Consider the following 17,595-nt stretch of genomic DNA (forward strand, 5'->3'; position numbering starts at 1 on the left):
CAGAAGCCATAATTAATGGTTAAACCTAAGTTCATTAATAACAAATTTTGCAGTCTACTTTCCAATAATAAAGAAATAACAAAGTAGACCAGTAAAGGAAGTTATATTTGTCTAATTATAATCTTTGTATGATTTAAATGATGGGGTTATCTCTATGCAATACTAAAATCTGCATACAAATCAGTACTTCAGTGATGTTCAACTATTTTATTTGGTATTGAGACTTGGGGAATGAGCAGCATTTATTAAGAGAATCTTTACACCTAGTTGTTTCACGAGTCATTGGTATCAATAGTATATCCATATAGGGATTATGTACATAAAAATGCAGGTATAAAAGCAATGGATTTTTTAAAAAACAGATTTTATGCAAGTATACATTTTGCAGTGATTGTGCCCTGTGATGGATTGGCACCCTGTCCAGGGTGTACCCCGCCTTGTGCCCGATGCTCCCTGGGATAGGCTCCAGGTTCCCCGTGACCCTGAAAAGGATAAGCGGTATAAAAGATGGATGGATGGATACATTTTGCAACCAAAACCTGATCTTTACTTATTTTACTCCACAGTAGTCACTCAAAAATGATAGCAATTACAGTAAAATACAGTAAAATAAACAGTAAATTGCATTAAAAGTTAAGATTAATAACTGAATAATCTAGGCCTTAAAGAAAATGATAGGGTTAAGGAAATTAAAAATATGAAACTGCTGTAGCCATCGTTTGCATAAAACAGCTGGAAACGAGGAACAACACAGGAAGTTGGTTGCCAAATGCAGATGGATGATGCATAAAATTATCAGGATACAACGCAGATACAAGATTCATGAGACAACCTGGTGTAAACAGGGTCTGTCATTATTCAGCACCTCTCAGAGAATGCAAATGATTTTCTGAACTAAGATAAGATTTTAGTATTTTAAGAGTAGAACACTTGATGAGCAAACAAGAACCAGAGAGAATTAAAAAAAAAAAATCATTACAGTTTCAGTAAATATGTCAACCACACAAATATTCTGAGTATATGTTAGAGACTTATAGGTGTAGATCTCTACAAACAGGGTTTAGGCTTAAAATATGGAAATTATGACTGTATACCATACGCTTGAACACACTGTTGGCAGCAACATGAAATGCTTTGGATGAATAAATCCAGTAGTTGTTGTTCATTAAGCAATAAGAAATATTGTCTTGTTTGCATGCCATAACACTTCTTAAAAATATTTTTTCACAAACTGTGATGATGCCTGTAATGAACTGAGAAATGATTTATATAATTTCATGCAGCATTCATATTTTACATGTATATGTATGCTTGTCCTTTTTCAACTGAAAGCATGCCATTTCTTTCTTTAATATTGTACAAAATTTTACTGTCTGCTGTAATCACCTTAAGTACAAAGTGTTTTGTAGGTTTCAAACCTGAAGGGGATGTGCTTCCTTATTTCTATACATGATGCAATTTGCAGCTGTGTAATTTAATTTTCCACCTATGTAATACTGTTAAAATAGGGCACTAAAAAAAAATAAATAATAAATAAAAAATAGCATGTTATTACTACCCTGCAGTTCTGAAAATCTAGAGAACACCCAGGCAGGTAGACCAAGAGTCGTGCCACAGTGACAAATTGAATTGTGTTTACTGCCCGCAGATCCAGTTGACTCAAATTATGTCTTATTGTGGCTGCAGTGTGTGGTGGTCAGAGACTATACTGCAGTATTTAACAGTGTGATGTTAAAGTGGCATAATTTCCCAACACACCTGACCTGCGGTTTTTAAAAGCAAAAATGACAGACAAAAGACATTTTATTATATTATTTCACTACACGTCTTAGATTGTTTAATCTTAAGTCCTATTAACATGCAATCCTTACAGAATGATTGCATACATTTCACATGTGATTAGGTGAATAATATTCCATATGATCACATGTTGAAAAATCACCTTGACATTGCATGTGTGAATTCATGTAAAATAAGTAAAGATGTGATTGCATGTCAACAAATTCGATAATATTATGTCTAAAACCCTAATGTGTACATTTTTACATGTGAATCATGTGATTATTCACATGTGAAGTTCATGTGAGTTGTACATAAGGGAACAAATTCCCTATAAAAGGAGATCATGGATATGGATATGGTACTTCTTGTTCTACTGCATGTTTCATTTCATTTCTAGTGCCAGAAAACAGAATATTTTATAATGAGATTTCTGAAGACTCTCTGTACGTTTTTGCTTCACCTTCAGCAAATGCATGATTTGAAAAAAAAAAAAAGGGCATATAATAATCCACTTCAACCTTCAGTTTTTTTAGCCGCAGCAATAATTGCATTCAGTAACTATGGCCATCTTGTAATGCATGAAGTCAGCAGACCGTGTTATCTTCTTCCACCACAGTAGTCACAAAATATTTAACTCTGTGCCCTTTCTGCTTCAACATCTCAGGGTATCCAGGGGCCACCTGGGTCCTCTGGAGCAGACGGACAAATTGGCCCTAAGGTTAGTTTGGTATTAAAAATCACCTTCAGCAATTATGCAAATACACTGATTGTCTCCATGGGAATGGTTATTTGTAAATTGCATAAATTCCCTTCCCTAAATTATATTCTTATCAAATAGATTACTAACACATGCCTGACAGTAAGGACACTGTGGACATCATGTAGAATAAATGACTGATTGGTTGTTTGGTTTATTAATTCGTGTCTACATGTATAGGGAAGTCCAGGACAACAGGGATCACCTGGTCGTCCGGGTGTGCCAGGCGAAAAGGTAAAATTTAATTTATTCAATTTCATTTTAATGAATTAGTTTAATGGAGCAGTTGGGAATGTTTAAAGCTTTCTGATGCCTGTGAGATGGATTACAACTGTAATGAAAATATTAACATATTAAGAAGCTTTCCATTTTCCCCCTCTGGTGAAACCTCATATCTTAAATATTATCATAACATACCACCCTTCCTAATTTTTGGGATGGAAAATGCAAATAAAGGGTAAAATTAAGAAACTAGTGATATCCATTGCTTGTTAATTTTATAATTAAAATATTTCATAGCTCTAGAAATATGAGTAAGACTTCACAGTACTGTTCAATAACTCATAAATAACAAGTAACTTAATATTAATAAAAGTATGAATACTTAATGATCCATAATACTTAGCTAGTAGTTCTCCAGGAGATACATAAGATTCTGTAATAAGTATTGCTTAGTTCATAATGAACTACCAAACTATTACTTTACTATTAATTTCTGAGTAATTACTCAGTATTCTATAGTAATTAGCCTAATAGTAGTGACAGGTGTTACTACTCATTCATTCCTGCTATGTGTCATTGGACAGGGTTATAAAGTGATATCAAAACATGTTTAAAATAATAAAGTTCACCTTTAATAGCTATGTCTGTATCTAAATATCTTGCTTAGAGCATTATTTAATTGCAGTCATATGGCTTCTTGCTTAATGAACACAGCTTATGTTTAATTAAAAGGTTTATTTGATTATTTCATTGTAATTATTCTAAACTTTCCGTCTAGAGTCTAACATAGGCTAATTGTACAAGATGAGAGATTTGGGGTCCTAAAACTCATTCAGATATGTTTAAACTTTTGACAGGGCTCACAAGGAGAACCAGGTTTTCTAGGTTTACAAGGTGCTGTTGGTCTTCCTGGCTTTAAAGGACATAAGGTAAGTCATCATAAAAAGTTTCTGAGAAATCATCAGAGCTCGGAGTTGATGTTTCAGTAGTCAGTGGTTTAGTCTGCATGAGCTGTGATATATAATTTGCACTTCAGTGATTAGATGCACAGCCTATTCTAAAATGTCGACTGATAATGCCTCTTTTGACCTACCATTATAATATTAATTCTGTTTCACAGGGGGATATGGGAGAACCTGGTCCAATGGGTGCTCAGGTAAAGCCATTTTGATCCTTATTTCACTTTTTTTCAGACGAGGTTAAAATTAGATGATCTTTATGAATCCAGTGGCATCTAAAACAATCTCAGCTAAATAGCAAAATATATAATACTTAAACCAGAAGACTAGAACTGAAATGGGATGATTTGTGCACTGTAAAAAAGAAAAGTTGACTCAGCTTAAAATTTCAGCTTGCTGCACAGCTTTTTTGAGTTTACTCAACTCAAGGTTAACAATTGAGTTGAGTAAACTCAAAAAAGGCTGTGCAGCAAGTTGTCTTGAAATTTTAAGTGAAGTCAACTTTTTTATTTTATTTTATTTTTATTTTTTTAACAGTGTGCTGATTTCCTGTGATACGATCTGTATTATTGGCACCAATTTAAATCTGCACTGTATGTCACATCATGCTCTCCCAAATGTTGCACTTAGCCTCAGGCTGCTTTTGAGTATTAAATGCTAATGATACCCTTTTCATATCTGAGACCCCCTGACAGAGACCACCTTTCATTCTCGTTCAGGGTGAAAGAGGAAGCGATGGAACACCTGGTGTGCCTGGTCCACCGGTGAGAGTGCACATACCATCTGTCCACTTGGGGGCAGCACAATGCATGTGAATTGGACACTGATGAAGAGAGAGGACGAGATTCATCACTTTACATTACATTACAAAAGCTGGTATATTGTATGATTTAGTCACAGAGATGGACTTTGGGAAATCAGTTGTATTATTTGGAGATTTTTATCAGAAAGTGTCTATATTTTGAAAATGGAAAGATGATCTCTTTACTGTATGTGTCTTATAGCACAGTTATTAACATCTAACTTTTTAGTTCACAACTGGAATTTATGTATATATATATATATATATATATATATATATATATATATATATATATATATATATATATATATATATATATATATATATATAGCCCTTATACATGCTGTGTAGGTGTAGAAAACAAGTTTTTTCTTTGTGACAAATAATCAATACATAGCTTTCATTTGCATTATTAGAAAAACACCACTTTCATCAGCTCAAAATGAAAGACTGTAAAGTAAGCAATGGACATATACAGGAAAGTGTTTTTTTTTCATTACATAACCTTCAACTCACTCTCCCTTCTCCACCTCTTCTCCAATCTCATTGACAACTCAAATGCTGTCTTTTTTGTCTCTTTGATATTAATGTTAGAATTGTTAACAATTGCAGGGTTCCCCCCCCCCCCCCCCTTCTTTCTGCCATTACCAGGGTGAAGCTGGACTCAGGGGAAGCAAAGGAGAGGTTTGTAGAATTAGACTCACAAATTGTATTTTAATCTTTCCCACCTCGTTTTACACAGGAAGCAGCATTGTCTCCTCCTGCTGAAGGAACAAGATAGTTATGCATTTTAGAGGAGTGATAGTCGTGTCCATGGGGGTGTTTATATTTGACAGGTTGACAGGTATCAGGATGAGTGAGCTTCAGCTGTAGTGCAAGGTGCATGGAGGGCTGGAGCCACTAGTGCTATTCCATCACTTACAGTGACATTGAAAGAAAAAAGGCATAATGAATGGGACTTAGATTGCACATCAAACCATGGGAGACACATTTTTAAAATTGTTTTTTATTGTTTTTTTTTTTATTTTTATGTTTGAGTTTCAATGAGCCAAATGCCTCAAAGTAGTGAAAAAGCTATTTGGAGAGGATGGAGGGAGTGCTGAATGAAACTCCCTGTCCAGTCACCTGACCTGAAGCTAAACAAGCTGTGAAGAGTCAGATTGTGAGGCTTGAGAGGGGAGTGTGTTTAACCAGCTACACAAGCTACAAACCTTAGACAAGTGCATAAAGAGGCACAAAAGAGGATCGTGAAATGTGCACAGTGCAATTGTGCAGGGAGGTTTTCAAGAACAGTAGTGTTTTTTCTTTTAGTTTTGGCTCATAAATTTACATGTCAGATATTATGATTATTTTCTTTCCCGTTTAAAAAAACCCCCAATCATTTAAGAAAAAAAGATAAACAGTGTGTGTTCTTCTTTTTATTGTACCAGTAAGTAAAAGCAAATGTAATAAAGTTCAGTCACTGGTAATAATTTTGCTAAAGCTTAATATATAGAAATCTGGTCTTGCAGTTCCCCCAAATAATGTCAATACTAATGATGTTAAGACAAATAGTGTATCAAGGATTTTTATGTATACTGTTCAATATTATACTTTTTGAAATAATACAAATTATACTGATAGATGCTATTAAAGAGTTTGATAAAAAATCCCAGAGTGAGGCGGGACACTGTGAAACTGTACCCTAGATCAAGGAGTGGAGCTCCCCAACCTGAGGAAAAACACGAGATCAAATCATTATATTTTCCAATGTAACAGGAAAGCCTTTTCCTCTTCCTATCTAGAGAGGTACTCCAGGAGATCCTGGTTATAGAGGGCCTGATGGGAAAAAAGGAGACCTAGGACACATAGGAGTAGTTGGACCACGTGGTTTTCCAGGACAGGATGGGTCACCAGGGCATCCCGGTCTTCCAGGATATCCTGGCAAACCTGTGAGTTTTCTGGCAGTACATGTCTCCAAATATAAATTTGCTTCTGATTTGCAATGTTGCACAGATATGTAAGACTATTGTGCCATGTGAGGTGTATATCCCTGCCTAGGTTCCAGATCCACTGATAAAGTGATTACTGAAGATGATTGAATAGATTGTTGAATAGACATGCAAGCAGAATAATTAGAAAGTTAACTGACTTCACTGAAATGAATAAAGCACCTTTAGAGAAGTTACTTATAACCTTTTTCTGTTTCAAGGTTGTAATACAATCCCAATTCCAAAACAAACTGGGCCAGTATGGACAATGCTAATAAAACAAAGATGAGTGATTTTGTAAATACACTTTGACTTGTATTTAAACAAACAAACAAACAAACAAAAATGTATAAAGAGTAAGTATTTGATGTTTTACCTAATCAAGTGCATAGTGTTTTTTTTGAAGGTAAACATTTATTTTGAAATTGATGCATGCAACACATTCAAAAAAAGTTGGGACAGGGGCAATTTAGGACTAATAGTGACGTGACAAGTTGAAAAAAGAAGGTGATTTGAAACAGGTGGGACAATCGTCTAATCACAGTATATATGGAGCCTCCAAAAAAGGTCTAGTCCTTCAAGAGCAAAGTTGGGTTGAGGTTTGCCAATCTGCCAACAGATGCATCAGCGAATAATCCAAAACTTTGAGAACAACATTCCCCAAAGACAAATCGGTAGGATTTTGGGCATTTCACCTTGTATGGTACACAATATAATTAAAAGATTCAAGAAATCTGGCCAAATCTTTTTGCGTAAAAAGGGCAAGGCCAATAATCCACTTCTGAATGCACGTGAGTTCCAATACCTCAGACATCACTGTCTTAAAAACCCTCATGAGTCTGTAACGGAGATCCTGACATGGGCTCAGGAATACTTTGGTAAACCTTTGTCACTGAACACCATTCGCCGCTGCATCCACAGATGCAAGTTAAGGCTTTACTATGCGAAGCAGAAGCCATACATCAACACTGTAAAGAAGTGCTGCTGACTTCTCTTGGCTCAGTCTCATCTAAGCTGGACAGTAGCACAGTGGAATCGTGTTTTGTGGTCCAACAAGTCAACATTTCAAATAGTTTTTGGAAAAGACAGCTGTTGTGTTCTCCGGGCCAAAAAGGAAAAGGACCATCCAAGCTGTTATCAGCATCAGGTCCAAAAGCCAGAGACTGTTCTGACATTCTGCCCAGATTACAAGCGCATGGTTGTGTAAGGAGAGAGAGCGGGTGCTAGCATGGCCTTCCTGCAGTCCTGACCTGTCTCCGAGTAAAAATGTGCGGTGCATTATGAAGCAAAAAATAAGGCAACGAAGGCCCCGTACAGTTGTGCAGCTGTGAAATGTATATGGACGAATGGGGGAAAATTCTGCTTGCTAAATTTAACCAACTGGTGTCTTCACTCAGCGCCCAAATGCTTAATAAGTGTTATTAAAAGAAATGTTACACAGTGGTAAACAGTCAACTGTTTTTTTTGTTTTTTGTTTTTTTTGTAGTGTGTTGCAGTCATCAGATTTGAAATGAGAGTATATTTTCAAAAATAACTTAAATTCACAATAATAAAACATAAAATTATGTGTTTAATAATGTGTTTTCTGTATAGTACAGGATGAAGTGAATTTTCAAATTACTATTTATTCATTCATTTATTTATTTATTTATGTTTCCTTTTCCATACTATCCCAACTGTTTTGGAATTGTGGTTGCATTTTATAAATTAGTAGTTAAAGGATAGTATTCCTTGACAGAAAATAAATTTAAAAAGCAGGATCTCAGTTATGTTTCCTTAATGCTAAATGAAACAGAGGAAATAACTCAAGTTTTATCAACTGCTTTATCTGTATTGCAGGGGAAATCTCCTTCTGATGAACACTTAAAAAAGCTCTGTGGAGATGCATTAAGACGTAAGTAGCTAACCTACACATTTCACAAGAGAAGGCTGGACAGCTATTCGTTTAATAACATCAGTGTATGCAGTGTTGCAATTGGTGTTGTAAGCAAAAGAAGGATGTTGATAACTGTGCCTAAACAATAGAATAGGAAGTGATGCCATTAGAATAACAATACAAGCTAATGGGTGTTGCAAGTTTTTTTTTTTCCTCATTTAGTGCTAACTAGATTTTCTCTGTATCACATTCACTTTTTCAGAACTTTTCTCACACCTATTTGCAATAATACACAGTTCATTATATGCCCTGCATAAAACACTGCACACACATCTCTGAAGATACTAATTTCACTAAAACACTAGTGTTCTTGTAACAAGAATACTTTACCTATCGCATATCGAATATAACAACCCCCCCCCACCCCCCAAAAAAAGTGGGTGAACAACTGAGTGGTTAACTACTGCAATAGTAAATTTACTGAAATGGATTTTGTCAGAAACTATGTAAACATTTGCAAATTGGGTTGTAGAGATACATAACAATTTTGATGACTGTTTTCACTATATTCATTTTGTGTGAAAGCAATTAAAAATGTTTTTACCTTCTGGTCCATATACCGCATTGTTGTTCTAACTGTGTAAAGAGCTTTGAAAACGTGAGCTTAGTAATGACTCATACTTCTTAGCAAAAACAAAAAGGATTCATTTATTTAATGTGTATAATCATGCTGAATGAACCAAATGTATTTATTATACAATTTGCTAAGAATAAACAAAAGTCTTCACTCCAGAAGAAGCATAACTTGTGATTGCCAGACCCATCAAGGTAAAGATGTTCAATATTCTTCTTTGCACACTCATGTCCCTCAGAGGAGCTCTCCCAGCTGATACAGACAATGATTCCTCGGAGCTGTGAACCCTGTGAGATGGTGGAAGGGCCGCCGGGTCCACCTGGAGCTCAGGGTCCTAAAGGTTCCACTGGACCACAGGGCTATCCAGGCAGGCCAGGCTCTCAGGGTTACCCAGGCTCAGCTGGCTTCCAGGGCCCCCCGGGGGTCAAAGGTACCAGAGCTTTACTAATTCTCTGACAGACAGGGTTGGGAGTGTATGAGGTCACATAAAGAATACATGCATATTCTGTGTGTAACTTTCTTTAGGGGACATGGGACCAAGGGGCTTTAAGGGCAACAAAGGGGAAGGCAGGCTGGGACAACCTGGACCCCCTGGAGAAAGAGGTAAGAGATCAACTCAGCTTACACATGCTATAGCTGTGATACATATAATACTGCAAATGCAAAAACTAAGGCATATAAGAACATGGTGTGTCTGGATGTGGTAAATATATTCTCTGCATTTTTTGTGACTGTGCAGGAAGTAATCTTGAGATGTCCAACAGAACTAATTAAAAACAAATTTGTCAAGCTCATTATCATCATAGACTTTCTATTGCCTGATTCCTCATCTCTGTGTGAAACTGTATATCAATTAATCACACATCTTGATAATATTGTATTTAGATTTTCAATCAATTTTCATATATATATATATATATATATATATATATATATATATATATATATATATATATATATATATATATATATATATATATATATATATATGAGAGAGAGAGAGAATTAGGGTAAATCCTATTTAGGGCACTGTAATAATATTTATTCACATAGCCAGGTTGTAAGAACTAGGACAGGGCTTTTTTAGCTTTATGTTTGTGATAAAAACAAGTCTCAGCAGGTGGGAAAGTTAGCATAATTTTGGCCCATTTTTCAAATATCACATCCTTCTGCGCACTGCTCCACCTATCAGAACAGATGTGTTCATTTATGACCACGGAAATGGCAACTAGGCATGAACAGATAAAATGGATTTATACTCAACCAACTTAGCAATATGCCAGTCTTATACCACTAAATTTCTGGCATTTTAGTTGAATTCTTTATAGCAGCGGTGTCAAAGTCTGGGATCTACCACGCTGGAGAATTTATTTTCAACACGCCTGACTTTAACATTTAGTCCTTCTAAAAGCATTAATTAATAGGGATCAGGTGCGTTAAAGCTACAGGGCATGGATCTTTTTTCTAATATATGGTAATATGATAACCATGACAAGACAGAGAAAGTGGAGCGAGATTGTGTAAACAAATTAAACAAGAGTCTGTAAGTGAGAAGGCGTGATATTATACTATAAGCTGAAAAGGATTCAGGACTGGTGGAATTTTAGCTTTGGCTGCTGAAAAAGTAATGCATTTATTTGTACTCTAAATTGGTCCAAATATGAATTGTATTAAATTGTAGTCAGATAATTTATCCTCAACACTCAGTTGTGATTTTGATAGTAATTCTGGGTAATAGAATACACATGTCACAATTATCAAGGAGGAGATGCAGGATGATTGTGCAGTAAAGGGCTATATTAAGGAAATCAAGCAAACAAATCCAAAACGTGAATTAGTAATGTGGTCAAAAACAGGCACAGGTCAGGCAATCGGCAAATGGGCATAAGGCAAGGCAAAAGGACAAAATAGAAATGTAAACACAGGACAAAGGCTTGGTACAGAGAAAACACACAATACTTTGCTCTGAACATAGACACACGAGGGGTTGAAATAACAAATGTAATCAAGGGGGAAACAAACACATATGACACATTAAGAGACAACCAATGACATAACAGGGGTGGAGATATGACATAAACCATAACAAACACGCGTGCTGAAAGTAAACAAAGTCAATGTTGCTGCACCCAGAAGTGCTCACTGTCGTGCCTTGGGCTTCAGAGCGTGCTGCATACTCCAGTGCTATGCGTGAGGGGAAATCTCCGATGCACCTTACAAAACTGCCCCCGTGGTGGTCTGACCCCTCTGGGCAGAATGTCAACAGCAAATACAAGGACCTGAGGCAGGTATTGATTATGATGTGGTCCTTTCCCAGAGGAGCTGGAGAGTGGACTTGGCTCATTCAGGCAGAGTCCTCAGTGGAACGTCCTTAGTGGAACAGGATGGCAGAGCGACATCCTCAGTGAAGTGGGAAAGTGGAGCGATGTCCTCGACTGAGCATGGGGGCAGAACGACGTCCTCAGTGGAACAGGATGGCCGGACGATGTCCTCAGTGGAACAGGATGGCCGGACGATGTCCACAGTGGAACAGGATGGCCAAACGACGTCCTCAGTGGAACAGGATGGCCGAACGATATCCTCAGTGGAACAGGAAGGCAGATCAACGTCCTCAGTGGAACAGGGAAGCTGAACATCGTTCTTTGTCACTTCTGGAGCTAACTTTGTTGGCTGTGTCAGCAGACTCAGAAAGGAACATGGCTTGAGAGGCCATCCCGTTGACCTCAGACAGGAACATGGCTCAGGAGGCCATCTCGTTGACCTTGGACAGGAACATGGCTCGGGAGGCCATCTCGTTGACCTCGGACAAGAACATGGCTTGGGAGACTGTCTCATTGACCTCAGACATGGAACATGGCTTGGGAGGCCGATTTGTTGACCTTGGACAGGAACATGGCTTGGGAGGTTGTCTTGCCGACCTCAGACTTGGCAGGTGAGACCCCCTCCTGGGTCTATGCTGGAGCTCTGCAGGTGAGACCACTTATTGGGTCATGGGTTGAAGCTCTGGAGTTGAGGTCACCACTTTGACCTCTGGCTGGAGCTCAGCAGGTGAGACCACCTCGTTGGTCTCAATCTGGAGCTTGGCTCTTGCTCTCTTATGGAGCCATTTGTGGGTACGCCAGCTGCCTTTGAAACATGCCTGGGAGCAGAAATATGATTTGTGTTTCCCTGAGTTTAACGCATGTTGGGCTTCTTTATGGCAACCCTCGGTCTTGCATGCCTGTGTTACCTCCCTCACTGTCCTGTCAGCCTGGGTCTGGACCTGAGCTGTTGAGGCCGCCCAGTCGGTTCAATGTCACTGAACCTGGAAGCGTGCGCTGTCGCACCTCAGGCTTCATAGCATGCTGCGTGCTCCAGCACTCTGCGTGAGGGGAAATCTATGACCACACACATCAGGAGCAACCGGATGTGATAGTTTTTCTCTTTATTTTAGCTAGCTAAGTAGACTTGGTCTATTATCTTAGTAGATGTGTGGAGCCATCTCCCATGCAGAATGATGAGAACTAAACACAGATGCCATGAGATTATAGTTGAGATACTGGACACAGTAACTGTTACAGTCACATTAATATGCAAAACAATGTATTGTTAAATCTCAGTGTTTCTGTAATATTGAGGAAATGGCAGAATTGAATTATGTCTTCAGAGACACTGGAGTCCCATCCAAAACTGCATACTACCATACTAAATAGATTGCCAATACACAATTGGTCCCATTACAATTCAGGCATACAATTTATGTGGTTTGTTACACAGCCTTGAATTCTCTCTGAATGTGTACACTTGCAGCTGAGAGATTAATCTACAGCATGTCGGTGGTGAATGACACATGAATCCACACATTATGAAATATGCTTTTGAAAGGAGCTTGCAATTGCATTTTACGTCATAACATAGATCCTTTCACAATTCATATGAACAGTTATGTTATGATGACTTAGGACTACAATTGCTATGATAGCTTTAGTACTACATTAGACATGATCAGTTTGCACTCACATCTCCATCAGTGAACAGTGGATACGTTCAAAAAATAGACTTCATGTGAAAACTGTAATATTTTCACTGTAACTGTAATGGTTACACAGTTGCACCATTTGACCATGTAGTACACAGTTATAGCAGGGATTTATTTATAATCACACTATACGTTGTCACCCAGATGAGGATGGGTTCCCTTTTGAATATGGTTCCTTTCAAGGTTTCTTACTCATGTTGTCTCAGGGAGTTTTTCCTTGTTTGCACATTAGGGATAAATTCATACATTGAAAATTTATATTCTGAATGTATTTCTTTCTGTAAAGATGATTTGTGACCATGTCCTTTGTTAAAATCACTATACAAATAAAATTGAATTGAATTGAGCCCTTACTCCACATATCTCTAAATTGGAGTTGAAACACAGCTGATCGCCACAAATGGACTTAGACACCACTAAAATTAAAACAAAACAAAAGAAAAATTTAAAGCATACTCAACAAAATTATATTAGCTTATTTAGCCTGGTTCCATGTGGTTCTTGCAACAACAGGGATCCAGGGTCTGCATGGCACTGATGGAATTGGATTACCTGGTCCTCCGGGAACACCGGGCAAAACTGGCTCACCAGGTCTTCCAGGCAAGCGAGGTGCCCCAGGGCCAGCTGGAGTATGTGACATGTCCATCTGCTACGCGGCCTACAACCTCAGGGAAGAGCACTACAGCAAAGGCCCGAACTTCTGACACACAGACAGACTATATATGAGAAGCATCTCAACGAGCTGCACATGATCAGTCCTTTACTCATTGGCATTCAGGAGAACAATTATAAAGGGTTGAAACCAATTCTAGATGAATGGCCTTATACATGCAGTAATACTGTAAAGACAATGGCATGCCGAGAAATTCAGAGCAGAGCATATTCGGTGGCCTTTTTTTTGTATGGAGTGTGTTAATTGTATGTATCGCATTTGGAGACACCATTTTTTGGTCACCCACCTATCAAGCTTGAATGCAACATAAGATGACTTGATTGACCCACTTGAAGTGCTTTGAAGACAAGGTAAGATCATCACTGTGCTTAAAGGGTACTTAAATTGTAGGGCAGTTCAATAAAATTACTACACTTTGACTTGTTAAAAGACAAATATGTTGTATGACTCTGGTACACACTGCCAAGAAGAAGCTACCTCCAAGTGAACATGCATTATAAAGAGATATGCATTATACTAAGAGTATTTAATCGTTTTATAAAATAATGATGTGTATTCAAATGCAGCTTGTTTAAATGTCTTCAAATGTCTTCATTATTCATTTAAGTAGTATAAAAATCATGCCATAGTCTTATTCTAAATGTAATCCAATTTTGACAAATGTAATTTATTCTGTATTTTATTCTATTATAACAATGAATGAAGAACAAATAGACATTTTTGTTTAACCGATCATAAACTCTTAGGAGCCATTTTTTCCATCTAGTACCTAAAAGGGTTCTCTAGTTTTTATTTCTCAGGGGAAACCTTAAAGGTTCTTCACAGGGAGCTTCCTTTTCTGTTCCAAATGGAATCTTTTGGTAAGCTTAGAACCCTTAAACTAACTCTAAAGAACCCTTGAAGAACCCTTTTTTTCTAAAGGTATAATCAGATAAATCTTACATGCATTCTTTAGTCAAATCTGTATTTATTTTCTTATACACCATGGCATTTTACTTTGTTAAAGGTTCTTGCAATAACAGAGTTGATTAAAATGTTGTTTTTTTTTGTCCTGTTAAGTTTGTAAGTCAGTTTTGAGGATTGCTCAAATAAATTACTGTGTATGTGATGTGCAATCAGCACCACTACTAAATTTAGAAGAAAAATGGTGTTTCTAGTAGTGTTAGTGGAGTAATTGTGAAATAAACATTTTTAAGGAAGAAGATGATGCATGGAATGAGTCAAAATCACACACACACACACACACACACACACACACACACACACACACACACACACACACACACACACACACACACACACACACACACACACACACATCCACATGCACATGCAGCATAGTTCTAGTTATCTTTATACTGACCAACCTTAGTCCGTCTAGTCATTTGTCCAAAACCAGTCTTGTTTTGTACACAAGGCAACTCATCAGTCTGAACATCTCTCCGTGGTAAGCTTAATTTTTTTATTATCTCTAAAGTGCTTTGTATGAAAGCCCTAAGCGGTCACGCATTATAATTTTTTTTCTTTCTTGTTTTCTTGTGATCACAACTTAATTTTTCTGTATGTTTGATTAAAAAAAAAATGCATGGCCATTTAGGCCTTCCTTAGCTTTGCTGTTATTTTTATTACTTTCCATGACATCTTTTCAACTATTAAATTGCTCTTCACAGCAGGTTGCATGCAACATGGACAACTTTGACACATCAACCATGTCTGACTACGAAGATACCAATTCTACAATGACTTATGTGCCACCATGTGACATGACGGACATAACTAATTTTAGTAAACATTTATTGCCACCATTCTACAGTGTCATATTCATTATCAGTGTGCTAGGAAATGGACTGGTGCTATATATCCTTTTCAAGTTTGAAAAACCCAACACAGTCACTAATATATTTCTCATCAACCTGGTGGCTTCCGATCTGATTTTTACAATTGGTCTCCCATTCCAAGCTGTGTACCATACCTCGGAGTGGTCATTTGGCCAGGTGGGATGCAAGTTGATGAATGGTACCTACCACCTTGGCTTCTACAGTTCTGTCCTCTTCCTCACTCTCATGACTTTTGACCGTTACCTGGCCGTAGTGCATGCTGTTGCTGCTGCAAAGTGGAGACAGAGCTGCTACGCCTACATTTCAGCCACTGTTGTGTGGATTGTTTGTGGCCTCACTAGTCTGGAGACTTTCCTCAATCACGACATAGTACAAGACATTGTTCAGGGGTTAACCTGTACTGACATGGGTGACCCTCAACATAAGATAATGGGCACTTATTCCCAGGTTGCACTTTTTTTCATCTTCCCCTTAGTTGTTGTCTTGTATTGCTACATCAGGATCGGCTTGAGGGTTCTCTCAACTCGAATGAGGAGCAAACAAAGGCCTCTGAAGCTGATTTTTATCATTGTGGTTCTATTGTTCATGTGCTGGACCCCATATAATGTCATATTAGTGATAAGAGAGAATGATAACGGGGACCCTTGTGATTACAGTCTTGTCTATCCGCAGTATATCACTCACAGCATTGCCAATTTATACTTCGGTATCAACCCTGTATTCTATACTTTTTTGGGTAGAAAATTCCAGAACTATGTGCACCGCTTCTTGTTGGATCAGGTACCATGTTTAAAAAATTATCTGGATGTAAGTGAAAGCAACAGATCATTCTCCAGATAGAACGTCTACGGGGGAATGCAAAACGTTTACGGGAGAATAAATGAGGGACATATAACACTGTAATGTGGTTTAGTGCAGTTTCATAGCCATAATATGACCATTAGAGTATAGGAATATATGGCATATTTTCAAACTTGTGAAAAAAAATCTTGACAAAATTAATGAATTGAACAGTTTATTTAAAAAAAATGTAGTGTATGTTACAGCAACAAAAGTGCTCATCACTGTACAATATGGCACTTTTTTAAATAGTTTAATCTTCACACCGGCACACAAGAGTTCTCCATAAAGAACCAACTGTAAAAACATTTTAATTATTTTCACACAGAATGTATTTACTGAATGTTTTTAAAATTCATGCATTTTATTAACTTGTTTTCTACCACTGGCAAACCCATGTATCTCTACAGCCCAATTCACATTCAAAACTAACTACATTCAAGTTTGGTTAACAAACTGACAGGTTGTGTGTAGCACCATGTGTGTAGGAAGATCATACCACAAACCCTGAATTAATAATACGGACTGCCTAATTAAAGTTTTTGGATAATATCTGTGGAAGGCTTGAGTTTCCGCAAGGACACCATGGGATATGGAGAAACAAGGCAAAATGGATTCAATTTCCCTCTTATAGTATTTGCTATTATTTAGCCATACAGAAAAGGTAGAAAGATTATGAACCATTTTTTTTTCTTGTTTCTTTCTCAATTACTGTATGATTCTGTATGTAATTATCAAAACAGTGGGGGGGGGGGGGGACGGGGGGGGGGACTTAGTAATGACTAATGTTGCTCACATATATAAGAAAAACTGTAAATAAAATGTCACTAAGATGTCTGCATTTTCTCAGTGTGTTTGTCTAATGTTCATTATGCATAAGTTAATGCAACTGCATATCAACACTGAGTGGGCTGAGAATAACTCCGCGATTATGATTATGAAAATGTATGCCTCCTAAATAGATATGTACATGTTTTGTGCATTAATGTCATGAATTTATAAATTTGCTAGTCAGTATTTGTCTAATGGATTAAACACAATCTGTATATGGTCATGATAACATTTCATTAATTAAAAAAGAACCCATAAAAAAGAGAGAACAATGTAAAAGTTTCACTCCAGTATTGTAATATAAGAGTTCATTGCATTTGTAGATTTAGAATGTGGTAATATACATTTTGTAAACAAGACTAAATTTCATATGGTGAGTACACATTTTTGATA

At 37.2% G+C, this 17,595-nt stretch overlaps 2 protein-coding genes across 2 annotated transcripts in view; both read left to right on the forward strand.

Annotated features, from left to right (window-relative positions):
• Window positions 1-14,877, forward strand: part of si:dkey-225n22.4 (collagen alpha-1(XXI) chain) — a 58,881-nt gene extending 44,004 nt beyond the window's left edge. The window contains exons 19-29 of the mRNA XM_017485809.3: window positions 2,447-2,500; window positions 2,720-2,773; window positions 3,619-3,690; window positions 3,882-3,917; window positions 4,440-4,484; window positions 5,174-5,206; window positions 6,307-6,453; window positions 8,332-8,386; window positions 9,241-9,432; window positions 9,528-9,605; window positions 13,534-14,877. Of these exons, the coding sequence (XP_017341298.1) occupies window positions 2,447-2,500; window positions 2,720-2,773; window positions 3,619-3,690; window positions 3,882-3,917; window positions 4,440-4,484; window positions 5,174-5,206; window positions 6,307-6,453; window positions 8,332-8,386; window positions 9,241-9,432; window positions 9,528-9,605; window positions 13,534-13,724 (957 nt within the window). The 3' untranslated portion in view covers window positions 13,725-14,877. The remainder of the gene's footprint in view (window positions 1-2,446; window positions 2,501-2,719; window positions 2,774-3,618; window positions 3,691-3,881; window positions 3,918-4,439; window positions 4,485-5,173; window positions 5,207-6,306; window positions 6,454-8,331; window positions 8,387-9,240; window positions 9,433-9,527; window positions 9,606-13,533) is intronic.
• A 115-nt stretch (window positions 14,878-14,992) lies between these two features.
• ccr12b.2 (chemokine (C-C motif) receptor 12b, tandem duplicate 2) lies at window positions 14,993-17,106 on the forward strand. The gene is made up of 2 exons (XM_017486012.3): window positions 14,993-15,140; window positions 15,364-17,106. Exon 2 carries the CDS (start codon window positions 15,379-15,381, stop codon window positions 16,369-16,371), a length of 993 nt encoding a protein of 330 aa, XP_017341501.1. The 5' UTR covers window positions 14,993-15,140; window positions 15,364-15,378; the 3' UTR covers window positions 16,372-17,106.
• The last annotated feature ends 489 nt before the right edge of the window (window positions 17,107-17,595 follow it).

Source organism: Ictalurus punctatus, chromosome 1 (assembly GCF_001660625.3).
Source record: "Ictalurus punctatus breed USDA103 chromosome 1, Coco_2.0, whole genome shotgun sequence".
NCBI lineage: Eukaryota > Metazoa > Chordata > Actinopteri > Siluriformes > Ictaluridae > Ictalurus > Ictalurus punctatus.